Raw genomic sequence first — 14,242 nt, forward strand, 5'->3', positions numbered from 1 at the left:
CAATAGTAGAATGTAATGTAATAAATATAAAAAATATAAATATGGAAAATGAAACTATAACTAACTTATAACTAAATAACGGTCATCTTCACCATTACATCAGTACTACAACTACTATCATCATTACCACTACTTCTACCACCACCATCACTAAACTGCTATCATTACCATTACCAACCATACCACTACTATTTGGAATGATAAACAACAATAATAATAGTAATAACAATAACAGTAATAACAATAATAGTAATAATAAGTAAGTTACTGCTTACTATGCAGATGTTATTATTCAGTGTCCCTCAGGCTATGGCAGGCAAATACATATTTGGCTGCAAGAGGAGCCATTGCTCCTTCGCCCATGCGTATTTTTAGTTTTTCCTCTGGGTTTAATAAGTTCAAATTTGGAATAAATGTAGTAATTTCTGTGAATAATGAATCTCTTGGTGAGGAAATTTATCACAGAAAAGGAGAAAGTGCATCTCTGTCTCTACCTCCCCTGTTGTGCAGTGACCACATACACGCTCCTCTTTGGGTAGCCATGTCTTTTTATGTCTGCCGGTTTCTATTGCCAATCGGTGGTCACAGCCTGTACTTGGTAAGGATCTGTCTCTGCTTCGTATCTCTGACAGAGTAGAGATAATCAGCCAATTCATATTCTCTGTTTAGGGTCAGATAGCAATTTAGTCGGCTTTGGGATTTTGTTTCGTTTTTCCAATGTTGTATATATGAGTCCTTTGATTGGTTCATGATTTAGTTTTTTTGGAATTATTTCTTTTGAAGCAGTGCTGGTGTCAGCTTGGTTGGTTAGGTCCAACACCAGCTGACTGAGAGGGCTCGTTTCTGGGCTCAGCTCTTGGGTTTGAAGTGCTTTAAATTGCAGACTTGAATTTGGACTTGAATTTAGATGTAGCTGAAATTTTAATGATCTTTTCTGTATTTTCATTATTACTGGAAAGCGGCCCAATTCTGCCCTACATGCATTAGTTGGTGTATTTCTCTGGACTTGTAGGATTTTCCGACAGAATTCTGCATGTAGAGCTTCAATTGGATTGCCATAATTTGTCCCACATTTTAAAGTCCAGTTTATTGAGTGGCCCCCAAACCTCACTTCCGTAAAGAGCTATTGGTAGGATTACACTGTCAAATATTTTGGTCCAAATTCTAATTGGGATGTTGATTTTGAATAATTTCAATTTTATTGCATACAATGCTCTGCGGGCTTTTTCTTTGAGTGCATTTACTGCCATATTAAAGTTTCCCGATGCAGATATGGTCAGACCAAGGTAGGTGTAATTTTTAGTGTGTTCAATTATGGTGTTGTTCAGGGTGAATTTAAATTTGTGTTTCTGACATCAGTATTTTGGGGGGGGAAATCATGATTTTCGTTTTTTGGAAATTTACTGCCAGGGCCCAATTATGGCAATATTGCTCTAGAATATTAATGTTCTGTTGAAGACCTTCTTTGCTTGGTGATAGAAGTACCAAGTCATCAGCATATAGCAGGTATTTCAACTCTGTGTCAAATAGTGTGAGTCCTGGCGCTGGAGAATGGTCCAACATGTCTGCTAATTCATTGATATAAATGTTGAAAAGATTTGGACTCAAACTGCAGCCTTGTCTCACACCTCGACATTGTGAAAAGAATTCTGTTCTTTGGTTTTTGATTTTTATTGCACACTTGTTTTTTGTGTACATACATTTTATTAAGTCATACAACTTACCACCAAGCCCACTTTGGAAAATTTTGTAGAATAGCCCTTCGTGCCAAATAGAATCAAATGCTTTTTTAAAGTCAATATAGCAAGCAAAGATTTTGCCCTCTTTTTTTGGTGGACTTGAGCTTTGCATTTAGTTCTTGTTGTGTTATTGGGTAATCTAATGGATTTTGGTTGTTTTTAATGACTGATTCAAGGATGTTCAATTTCTCTTTAATTTCTAATTGGTTCTGTTGTAAGTCTTTTTGTGGGATGTTTTTGTATAGATTATCAAAATAAGTTTTCCAAATTCCTACATCTTGTATGGCTAATTCTTGTGGCTTTGTTGTGCTTAAATCGTTCCACATGTCCCAGAACTGATTTTGGTCAATTGCGTTTTCAATTTCATCAAGTGTCTTGTTGGTATAATTCAATTTCTTGCGTTTGTTTATACTGTTTCAGAGTTTCAAAGTATTCATATCGTAGCTCTGGGTTGTATTGCTGCTTATGGTTTTTGTTTGACATTTGTCTTAGGTGTTTTACATTTCTCTCTCTCTCTCTTTCTTCCCCCCTCCCTGTACAGGTCCTCACCATCTCTTCCCCACGTTTCACACACCGATCCCAATCGATATGCGTCACCACGAGGGGAGGTATCATTACGAGCCACATCCCCTCCACGCCATGCATGGGTAAGTAAGACTAATGTACTCATTAATTCATAAAGTGGTGGTTTGAATTTAAGTTCAGATTTGCACCAGTTGTGTTGCACAGGAGGGCAGAATGTGAGTGTTTATGGCCAAGGCATCTAGCTCAGTGGTGCCCAAACTCTTTATAGTCCCGTACCCATTCAACCTCCAGCTGCGTACCCCCTCTAGCACCAGGGTCAGCACACTCTAAAATGTTGTTTTCTTTTGCCATCATTGTAAGCCTGCCACACACACACTATACGATACATTTATTAAACATAAGAATGAGTGTGAGTTTTTGTCACAACCCGGCTCGTGGGAAGTGACAAATAGCTCTTATAGGACCAGGGCACAAATAAAATATAATAATAATAAATAACTTTGCTCTTTATTTAACCATCTTACATATAAAACCTTTTGTTAATTGAAAATTGTGACTAACTCACCACAGATTAATGAGAAGGGTGTGCTTGAAAGGATGCACATAACTCTGCAATTTTGGGTTGTATTGGAGAGAGTCTCAGTCTTAAATCATTTTCCACACACAGTCTGTGCCTGTATTTAGTTTTCATGCTAGTGAGGGCCATGCTAGTGAGGGCCATTTTCCACTCTCACATAGGTGTGTGGTTGCAAAGGGCATCAGTCTCTTAACAGCGTGATTTGCCAAGGCAGGATACTCTGAGCTCAGCCCAATCCAGAAATCAGGAAGTGGCTTCTGATTCATTTAAATTTTCACGGAACCATTGTTGCAATTTCGATGAGGCTCTCTTATTCAGACATGGTAAATGGACTGGAGGCAGAACATGAAGGGATAACGAAACCAGTTGTTTGCGTCATCCATTTCGGGAAAGTACCTGCGTAATTGCGCATCCAACTCACTCAGGTGCTTCGCTATATCACATTTAACATTGTCCGTAAGCTTGAGTTCATTTGCACCCAAAAAATCATAGAATGATGGGAAGACCTGTGTGTTGTCCTTGTTAATGCAGACAGAGAAGAGCTCCAACTTCTTAATCATAACCTCAATTTTGTCCTGCACATTGAATGTAGTTGCGGAGAGTCCCTTTAAACCTAGATTCAGATCATTCAGGCAAGAAAAAACATCACCCAGATAGGCCAGTCGTGTGAGAAACTAGTCATCATGCAAGCGATCAGACAAGTGAAAATTATGGTCAGTAAAGAAAACTTTAAGCTCGTCTCTCATTAAAAAAAATGTGTCAATACTTTGCCCCTTGATAACCAGCAAACTTCTGTATGTTGTAAAAGCGTTACATGGCTGCTGCCAATATCATTGCATAGTGCAGAAAATACATTTGAGTTCAAGGGCCTTGCTTTAACAAAGTTAACCATGTTCACTGTAGTGTCCAAAATGTCTTTCAAGCTGTCATGCATTCCCTTGGCAGCAAGAGCCTCTCGGTGGATGTGGCAGTGTACCCAAGTGGCGTTGGGAGCAACTGCTTGCACGTGCGTTACCACTCCACTATGTCATGGCTTTTGCACCATCAGATACCAACATGAGAAACAGCTAAAAGCACTGTTTGAAAATGTGAAGGAAAAAATGAATGTGGCGTACCCCCGATGACATTGCATACCCCAGTTTGGGAATACCTGATCTAGCTAAATTGTTGGGCACTGGCTTCTGTTTCAGTTTGTTAAACCTTATCTTTAATTAAATGAATGTTTTCTGGAGTGTGTCCTGTTCTTTACAAGAATGTGAATGAGCAGGTCAGTCATCACCCTGGAGTGATTTACCCTCGGTGGTCCCGCCATCTCTCCCTCCTTTCATCCAAGTCAGAGAGAGAGAAACCTTTCCAAACGGAGAGAGAGAAAGCCAGGTCCATATTAAAGACAGATGATACTGAGAGAGAGAAAGGAGAAAATAAAGAACCAGTCGGTTTAGCACCAATACAACAGAATGTTAACATTTCCGTTGGTATCTCCCTTTCGTTTCATGGTGTGGGACTTGGAAAGCTGTAGTTCCGCTGGCAGGGTGCGCTGAAACGCTAGGGAGCATTGCCAGAGAGACATCCTCTTCACATTAGAGGAGATCCACAGAGAGGGATCTGTCAGACAGACAGACTGAGGCAGGCAGGCATGCAAGTTATCAAGAAAGAAAGATAGACAGAACTTTGGCCAAATTGGGCTTATTTTTGTCATTCAGGCTCCACCCAAACTGACACATTTCTTTCCAGTCCACACCTTTTAATTTGTTGTCCGTCCCAGAAAAAGTTTGGTCTGCTTAACATTGCCAGCTCTCCTCTCCTTTCTCCGCTTATCTTAAAAAACACAAAGGGGTGGATGAAACAAATCAATAGGTTTGTGGGACTTCTATTTGCATTCCCAGATCTGATGGTGATGGTGATACATACTTGGTTCCTGCAGTGGAAAAGCTATTCATCACTAGACAAACCAGGGAGGAGGACGAGTGGAGTTGGAAACAGAGTCCTTACTCCGACTGCCATGATTAATGTGATTTGATCTTGACAGTGCTCCCCTAATTCATCAAGCCCCTGATCTAGCTGTCTGGTCCTCCGCCTGTGCCAAAATCACCCTAATTACATATACCTTGCTCTGCAAATTAAGTAGCGGTGTCATATGTCGGCGGTGTATGTCGCTTTGTTACCCGCACTGCAGTATGTCAGGGGTTCTGCTTCCTGTCTACCTGAACAAGACGGCTCCGCACTGAGACCCTTCATCACTGTTTGCTTGGAAAATAATGAGGGCATGGGTCATTTTGTCAGAGCTGTCATATTTACAGCTATCGGACTATTCCTACTCTGGTAGAAGGGATGGATGCTGCCTTCATGCCTGGCAGCGCCTCAGAACAGAGCTAGCTATGGGACAGTTCCTTCTCTGTTTATAGCTAGTTTCCATATACACTGAGTGAACAAAACATTAGGAGCACCTTCCTTATATTGAGTTGCAACCCCATTTGCCCTCAGAACAGCCTCAATTCATTGGGGCATGGACTCCACAAGGTGTCGAAAGCTTTCCACAGGGATGCTGGCCCATGTTGACCCCAAAGCTTCCCACAGTTGTGTCAAGTTGGCTGGATGTCCTTTGGGTGGTGGACCATTCTTGATACACACGGGAAACTGTTTAGCGTGAAATGTGCCTGGCACCTAAATATTTTGTCTTGCCCATTCACCCTCTGAATGGCACACATACACAAACCATGTCTCAAGGACTAAAAATCCTTCTTCAACCTGTCTCCTAGCCTTCATCTACACTGATTGAAGAGGATTTAACAAGTGACATCAATAAGGGATCATAGTTTTCACCTGGATTCACCTAGTCAGTCTATATCATGGAAAGAACAGGAGGAATAAGAACCAGAGTTCCTAGGGAGGGATGCTGCATCAGTCAGTACCTGGCTAGATAGGCCTCTTAGTTACTGATGGATATGGCTAGATGCACCAAAGACATAAGAGTAAACTGCCTGGAGCATTTCGCTGGTCTGGACTAGGGGAATTTGGCGAAGTTCTTTGGAGAAAGATTGGGACATTTGGGGAAAGATGCATTCATCCCTCAACAGTACACTACAGTGCTTGCTTGCTCTGAGACAGTGTAACAGTACAGAGCTTTGCTTTGAGACAGTGCTTATAATGTGCGGTGTAGGCCTAAAGTGGATTGTGGAAATGGGCCTCCTCTGTGTGAACCCACAAGTCAGTGAAGAGGGAAGCCAGCCTCTTCTCTCTGCCAACATGTTGGAGGGGGTAATTAGTATCCAAAATCCAGCCTTCCGTTCCCAGAACATAAACGGCAACACAACGAGAGGAAGCAGAAAACAGATCCCCACTCATTCCAGATCAGCAGGACCGCTATTTATTCTTTTTGGGAGTTGGATCCAAATTGCAGCATTGAACTGAACTGAATTCTGCCCCAAGGTTTTGTGAGGTGGAGCTGGAGAGCTGCGGCCTGCACCACCCCTGTACGCAAACACATGCGGTCCAGCTTACCAGGCAATCAGTCTAGGCTTGGAATGTGTTGATTAAATGGACTTTCCAGATCAGCTATTTGTTTTTTCTAGTTTAAAGTACAGTTCCCGAGCGTGCATTAGAAGCGAAGCCGATCTTGAGCATGCTGATTGGTTAGCGTTGGAAGATTGGGTTAATCCTGAGCATGCTGATTGGGTGTCAGTCCATTGACACTCAGTTTTCTAGGATGTTGGTTCTAGCCTTCACGCAGTACTAATGGAACGATTTAAAAGTTCCTGTGAATTATTGCGAGGAATGTATTCATGAAAGGACAGAAGCAGCTATCAATCAAATGGTTTGAAAATGTCAAGATTTATCTGGCAAATTTTGATAATTTGGTTTGAAGAACTGCAGAAGTCACCAAGTTGAATCAGAATAAAAGATAAGTGTGTCTTTGCATACTAGCTACTGTCCCCACTAGGTTTCTAGGTCATCCTGATTCCTTTGTCTGCTGTACACAGAGTCCACTTGTTAAAGAATAGTATATCATCAAGTTTGAGTCCAAATCCTCAGCATCCTGATGAAGAGTCCCAAAAACAACTAGGAGCTCACTGTAGCCTCATCCCCAGCCCCTGTGGGGTAACACAGCTTGCATCCCAAATGGCACCCGATCCCCTTTATAGTGCACTACTTTTGACCAGAGCCCTATGGGCCCTTGTCAAAAGTAGTGCACTATATAGGGAATATGGTGCCATTTGACACACAGCCACAGTGATTTATCTCAATGGGAGTGGCTGCCCAGAAGTACAGACGAGAGTGTGTCACGTCGTAATTCATCTGCTGAGCCAGTAGGGAAAAACATGCCAGAGAGGCAAATACTAACTTGTTGGCGGTTCCAGACAGCCAGGCAAAGAAAGTAGAGAGAGAGATCCACTGAAACAGGATGCCTGAATTCACATAACCTTCAATGTTGGGGAGGAGAGGTAAAGGCTGCTATCTGTCTGTCTGTTGGTCCAGAGAAAGGCTTCCTTAACTCCTTGTTCCACCACCCTGGAGTTGCTGTAAAGACTAAGGCTACTTAAAAAGAGGTGTTGAATACAGTAGGTACAGGTGGCCCTAACCAGCCTATGTCCATTTACTGCCCTGCCCCACACCAAAAGGACCGCACAGAAACATCCCCCTCCCCTATGCTCTGTACTCCACATGCATACACACAGTTATGCACTTACTCATATGTTTTTGAAGCTCAAACAAGCAATCCCTTGTCCAAATGCACTTTTTCTCACACTAGGAATATAACAATGGGATAGCAGAGAGTAGCTACATAAGCTGGTAATCATACAGTGAAGCAAACAACAATTACCTCAAGTGGAAATGTACAGTACTGTAGTTTGTGTGGCTTGTATTCACTCTCCACCTTCTGCTCCTCCTACAATATACAGTGCATTCGGAAAGTATTCAGACCCCTTCACCTTTTCCCCATTTTGTTATGTTACAGCCATATTTTGAAATGGATGAAATAAAAAAAATTGACTCATCAATCTATGCACAATACCCCATAATGACAAAGCGAGAACTATTTTTATTTTTTTACTTTAGAAAATGTATTAAAAATAAAAACAGATACCTTATTTACATAAGTACTCAGACCCTTTGCTATGAGACATGAAATTGAGCTCAGGTGCATCCTGTTTCCATTGATCATCCTTGAGATGTTTCTACAACTTGATTGGGGTCCACCTGTGGTAAATCCAATTGATTAGACATTATTTGGAAAGGCACACACCTGTCTATATAAGGTCCCACAATTGACAGTGCATGTCAGAGCAAAAACCAAGCCATGAGGTCGAAGGAATTGTCCGTAGAGCTCCGAGACAGGATTGTGTCGAGGCACAGATCTGGGGAAGGGTACCAAAACATTTCTGCAGCATTGAAGGTCCCCAAGAACACTGTGGCCTTCATCATTCTTAAATGGAATAAGTTTGGAACCAAGAACTGGCCAAACTGAGCAATCGGGGGAGAAGGGCCTCGATCAGGGAGGTGACCAAGAACCCGATGGTCACTCTGACAGAACTCCAGAGTTCCTCTGTGGAGATGGAAGAACCTTCCTGCAGCATTCCACAAATCAGACATTATTATAGAGTGGAAAGACGGAAGCCACTCCTCAGTAAAATGCACATAACAGCCCGCTTGAAGTTTGCTAAAAGGCACCTAAAGGACTCTCTGACCATGAGAAACAAGATTCTCTGGTCTGACGAAACCAAGATTGAACTCTTTAGTCAGAATACCAAGCGTCATGTCTGGAAGAAACTAGGCACTGCTCATCCCTTGGCCAACACCTTCCCTACGGTGAAGCATGGTTGTGGCAGCATCATGCTGTGGGGATGTTTTTCAGCGGCAGGGACTAGGAGACTAGTTAGGATTGAGGGAAAGATGAACGGTGCAAAGTACAGAGAGATCCTTGATGAAAATCTGCTCCAGAGCGCTCAGGACCTCAGACTGGAGCGAAGGTTCACCTTCCAACAAGACAACAACCCTAAGCACACAGCCAAGAAAACGCAGGAGTGGCTTCGGGACAAGTCTCTGAATGTCCTTGGGTGGCCCAGCCAGAGCCCAGACTTGAACCCTATTGAAAATCTCCGGCGATACCTGAAAATAGCTGTGCAGCAACGCTCGCATCCCAACCTGACACAGCTTGAGAGTATCTGCAGTGGACAATGGGAGAAACTCCACAAATACAGGTTTGGCAAGCTTGTAGCATCATACCCAAGAATACTCGAGGCTGTAATCGCTGCCAAAGGTGCTTCAACAAAGTACTGAGTAAAGGGTCTGAATAAATGTGATTTTTTGGGGATTTATCAATTATAAATTAGCAAATATTTCCAAAAAACAGTTTTTGCTTTGTCATTATGGGTATTGTGTTTAGATTGTTGAGGGGAAAAAACAATTTAATACATTTTAGAATAAGGCTGTAACGTAAAAAAAGAATATGGGAAAAGTGATTCTGAATGCCTTCTAAATGCACTGTACATAGCTACAGACACAGATAAAGAGACGACTGTCTGTCTTCCACTCTCCCAATGACTTCATAATATAAATTATAATAATAAAATAAATTATAAATGCCATTTAGCAGATGCTTTTATCCAAAGCGATTTAAAGCCAATTTATGCTGGATCTGAAAATGTGGTCGGAGGCTCCGTATGGAGGGGGTGACGCAATTGAGAAACCTCCGGAGGCATGCAGAGGCCAAATCAAACTCCGTGCCAAATCCGAGCTCCGTACTGCATCACCGTGCACCTCCCAAATGTTGTAACAATGTGGAGGGCTTCGTATAGCTGGTTGACAGTAGGTGGGCCGGGAGGTCCTGTATAAACACAAATTGACTTTCTTGAAAACTTCCTTCGCAACAGCTCTGCAGTGCTACAGGAAGTGCATGAAGTATGAATGCCCTGAATTCTGCAGAGGCCGTATCACAGTAAATGCTGTATGGCCACTGCAGACATCAGATTGACCATGCAGGACCTTTCACAGTCATGCTTTCATACATGTTACGTACGGGTGGTCCCGGAAATCAAACCCTCTATCCTGGCGTTGCAAGCGCCATGCCCTGCTAACTGAGCTACAAAGGACCATTTCAGTTTCTTCAGTTTAGTCTGGTAGCCACCCATGGCGCTATGTATGATGGAATTCTCTTTAAATGACAGGTTCTGATGTAGAGACTGCTCTCCCAGGCTCGTTTGTTCAGGGTTGTTGCACTACATACTCCATCTGTGACTAAGACCTGTCTGTGGAGAAACAGTTCAAGTAACATCTTGTCAGAAAGAGGGCGGATTGACAAGACTTCAATAATAGTAGCTGCCAGAGAGGTCTCCTATTTGTTGTCTCCTGACAGGCCAAGGTAGTACATTTCACCTCATTATCAAAGACTCAAACATGCACGTGTGTGATTAATGGTGTTTGTTAACATGTTCTGTGTCATACCGTGACAGACAAATAAGGTTTCGATGATGATTATGTGTGAAAACTGCAATGTGTTACTGCGGTATTTTGAAGCTCAAAGAAAAAGGCATTCAGAAACGCTTCACCATTGAAACAAAGGAATTCAAGGGATTTAAGAAAGGTATATGTGTCAATTGTATGTCATTTCTCCATTTGAGCTCTGATCAAATAAATAATTTAAGTCTGGGAGGTAGGGCACGACCAATTCATTTTGCACCAGTCAGGTCAGTTGTTGTTCATCATTCTTGCACTTCAAGCTTGTTTAGATTCCATCTAGGAGGGGGCTCCCATAAGGGAGAGCATTCACAGCCTCCACAAACTAGCCAATTTCAATTTCACAGTTTCAATTAAGTTTATTGACTTATATTCCAAATACTTGAAAGGAGTCCAGACCACTGTATGTATAAACACAACATTGGCCTCTTATCTGGCTTTAAATGTTTATTAAGAAATGGCACATTTGAAAATGTTCACTTGTGTACTCTGTGTTGATTCTCTGTGGTTGAGGTCGGGACCACAGGCGAGCCAGTCAACGTCCAAAATTGTACCATATTCCCTATTTAGTGCAATACTTTTGACCAGGGTCCATAGGATTTTGGTCAAAAGTAGTGCACTATATAAGGAATAGGGTGCCATTTGGGATCGCAGCCTCAGCCGGCTCTAAAGGCTCTTTGGGGTCGTCACACCTCAGATCCCACCGCTGCCTCCAAATGACACTCCCCCCACAGCGCAGCGATAACCGGGAACACTGTGGCTAAACATGAAGGACGGTGACCAACCAGCACGGTCCATAGTAAATTACTCAGACAGATAAGAGCACTCCGGTGCCAGTTTTACGAAACCTGGAGCTTCAGGGAAGCTGAACGCTAGTCTGTGAAACTTGCACAGCCCTCTAGACCCGCGCCTTGTGGAAGCTCCAAGGGGAGGGAATCAGCTTGTGTTTTTGTGTATGGAGCGTCTGTTTCTTCTCAGCTCCCCCAGAACAGAACAGAGACCTCTTTATGGGCCGTCCATTGGAGGGGTTGACGGCAGAAAGTTGGCCATCAGACAAGGCTGGTTGTCTGTAGGCGTTTACTGGAAACGGAGGGAGCAGCAAGAGCTGGGTTGGGTTGGGTTGGGTGCAGGTTGGCTCCCATACAGAGAGGGGTATAAATGAGCGACTGAGGTGAACCCAGGCCTTGCCAAGAACGCTAACATCTCAGACCCACCTTTCAGACCCACAACCAGCCTCTGCCAGCTTCTCATCCCTATGGATTTTAGTGAGAGATCAGTATAACCAAATCCACAGATTTTACGGGAAGAAGCCATATCAGTATTTCAACTATTTTCTTTACCTTATGTACTCCTGGCACATATTAGCATTTACTACGGAAATGTGTGTTGTAAGTCTAAGGTCCACATAGTATCTAATATGAATTCTTATCATTATAACTAATAGATATTAAAACATCTTTGTGTATACTAACTTATATCGGCTTCAAATACCTTTTTCTTCAAAGCAAGAGCATTTTTAGTGTGGTGCCTGCCTGCCCTGCAACTCATCAGTTGAGCAGACTGAAGTCTGGTACGCTGAGCCCCCAACCCCACCGTCCCCACTTTCCCCCATCCTCCCCCACCTCCTCATCCCACTCTCCTGAATCCACCCCCATGTCCCGCTCCACTTCATCAACCCTCTCCTCCCCCCTCCCCAATGGACAGCATACTATGACTCATTACAGTGGTAATTTGGAGACTAATGAAGTGTGAGGACGTGGTACTGGCCTGCTTTCTTTAAAAACACCTCCTGACACATCTACTCCTTGGTTAAGAGAAGCAGCCTGTAGTATAGGAGAAGCCTGTAGGCCTCTATAGCAGCAGACAGAGAGTGGAGAGGTGAGGACGTGGTACTGGCCTGCTTTGTTTAAATCCTGACATCTTCTCCTCTTCACCTGTTTCCAGGTGCTGTACTGCCTGGCTCACCACACACAGAGGTTTCAATTAGACCCAACAACCATATTAACACAAGGAGTAGCATGCCCCTTCAAAGAACAAGCTTTGCCAAAAACAGTTAAAAGAACTGTGCCAGCGGCCAGCAGACACCCGGCACGGTATTCGGTGTTCTATTCTGGCTTCAGGGAGTAGCTATCAAGAGTTACAGCAGCCTCCTGGCTGTGTTTCTACAAGCAGACCTGCTAGTTACCTGCCAACAGATGACACATTTATATCCCACTGACTGTGACCTGTGGGCTATATTATCAATGACTCAACTTTAGTCAGGGTATCTTGTTCTATTAATCTGGTAGCTTGAAGGTGGCCGACGAGACGCCTCAGTTTTTTACAGTTACATCCGGATGGATGTGCTGACTCGTAACAGGGCTAAGCACTAATATGAGAGACACCTTGGCTATGCCCACCCAAACAGACACCCAAACAGTAGGCTTTTTCATAGGAGTGTAGTCTGAGACCCTCAGTCTCAACTTGTTCAATGCTTCAGGCAGGAGCGGTTCACTAGGACAGATCAGGAACGCTAGTAGTGGGTCTGGATTGACATGTACATGTTTTCAGGGAACGACCTGAATGGCAGACATACAGCACATGTAAACCACTAACATGTTCAATTCACAAAAATCCTGTTGTACAAAACACTGTTTTGCATTACTCTTTCAAGGTATTCATGCTTGTGCATGGTTGAAACTTTCACTCTATTTCTGTTACTAACTCATTTTCCCTCTCTCATTTTAGACATCATGGCCTAGCAGGCAGCCCGGTCATCTCAGACGGCATCTCTCTGATCCGTCTGTCCCCCCACGCAGCAGGGACGGGGGATTCCCCCTTCAGCCCCCCTCACTCCTACGTCCACCCCCAGATGGAGCACTACCTCCGCTCCATGCACAGCAGCCCCACCCTCTCCATGATCTCTGCTGCCCGCGGACTCAGCCCTGCAGAAGGTGAGACACACGCATACAAACTACTGGCAGTTATAGGGGAGCTTACTGTAACAGAGCATTAAAAGAAATACAAAATATTAAAAAGTGCATCATATTTTCTACGCCCATATCTGTCAGATTGTACATGATATATATACAAATGCTAAGAATGAGACAGAAATATAGTTTGAAAGTTGTTATGTAAGGGTGTGTGTTGATAGATTTACAGACATTCGGTTCAGTTTTAAGGAGGTGAGATGAGAGGATCAGACTGTTTTTAAGGGAAATAACACTTAATGGATAGTTCTCGCTATAAACACAGAGAGAGAATGTCTGGAACACATCTCCCAGAACATACCTGGGTATATGTTGTTATGTTGTTTACACACCAGATTACCCACCATACTGTGAAAATTTGTCTAACACCTAATACTGCTACATTAAAACTTTCTCCTTTCATCCTCTCATGTAATGGGATGTGTATGGTTTATACAACGGGTGGGTCTAATCCTGGACGCTCATTGGTTAAAACCGCATTCCAACCGGTGTCTATTCTACAAGTTACCACCGGCTAAAGCTATGACGTTGAAATGCCTATTTACTCTGTTCCATCTCACTGCGCAATCCACTGTCTTATCAGCCCAGCCTGGCAAGTTATAAACTTGATCGCCACTATAAAAAGTTATGAACTTGATCGCCACTATAAAAAGCATGTAGACATTATCTCCCATTTCTTTTAGACTAGCAATTGGTTTTCAATAGCGGTAAAACTTGCTGTATTTCCCTTTGATATTTGCAACATTGTTTCAGTATTGAAATTCAATCTCCAGCTGTCCCATAGTAATGAACGTGTTGGGAGTCAGAAGGAGACAGACAGACAGGCAGGCAGCTTTTCTCAGCCAGTCGAAGTCATGAATCAGCGTAATTTTTATGGATATTTACAAAGAAAATATTTACAATTTACCAGTTAAAATGAAACAAAGTAAAAACAGGTCAAACGAAACAAAGTGCAGCTAGTTTGCAGTCTTTCATGC

The 14,242-nt window shown here is 43.0% G+C and overlaps 1 protein-coding gene across 1 annotated transcript in view; it reads left to right on the forward strand.

The window, feature by feature from the left end:
- Window positions 1–14,242, forward strand: part of gli2a (GLI family zinc finger 2a) — a 106,110-nt gene that overhangs the window by 59,288 nt on the left and 32,580 nt on the right. Inside the window, exons 3-4 of the mRNA XM_055878368.1 lie at window positions 2,281–2,386; window positions 13,024–13,229. Of these exons, the coding sequence (XP_055734343.1) occupies window positions 2,281–2,386; window positions 13,024–13,229 (312 nt within the window). The remainder of the gene's footprint in view (window positions 1–2,280; window positions 2,387–13,023; window positions 13,230–14,242) is intronic.

Source organism: Salvelinus fontinalis, chromosome 23 (genome assembly GCF_029448725.1).
Source record: "Salvelinus fontinalis isolate EN_2023a chromosome 23, ASM2944872v1, whole genome shotgun sequence".
In the NCBI taxonomy this organism is placed as follows: Eukaryota; Metazoa; Chordata; class Actinopteri; order Salmoniformes; family Salmonidae; genus Salvelinus; species Salvelinus fontinalis.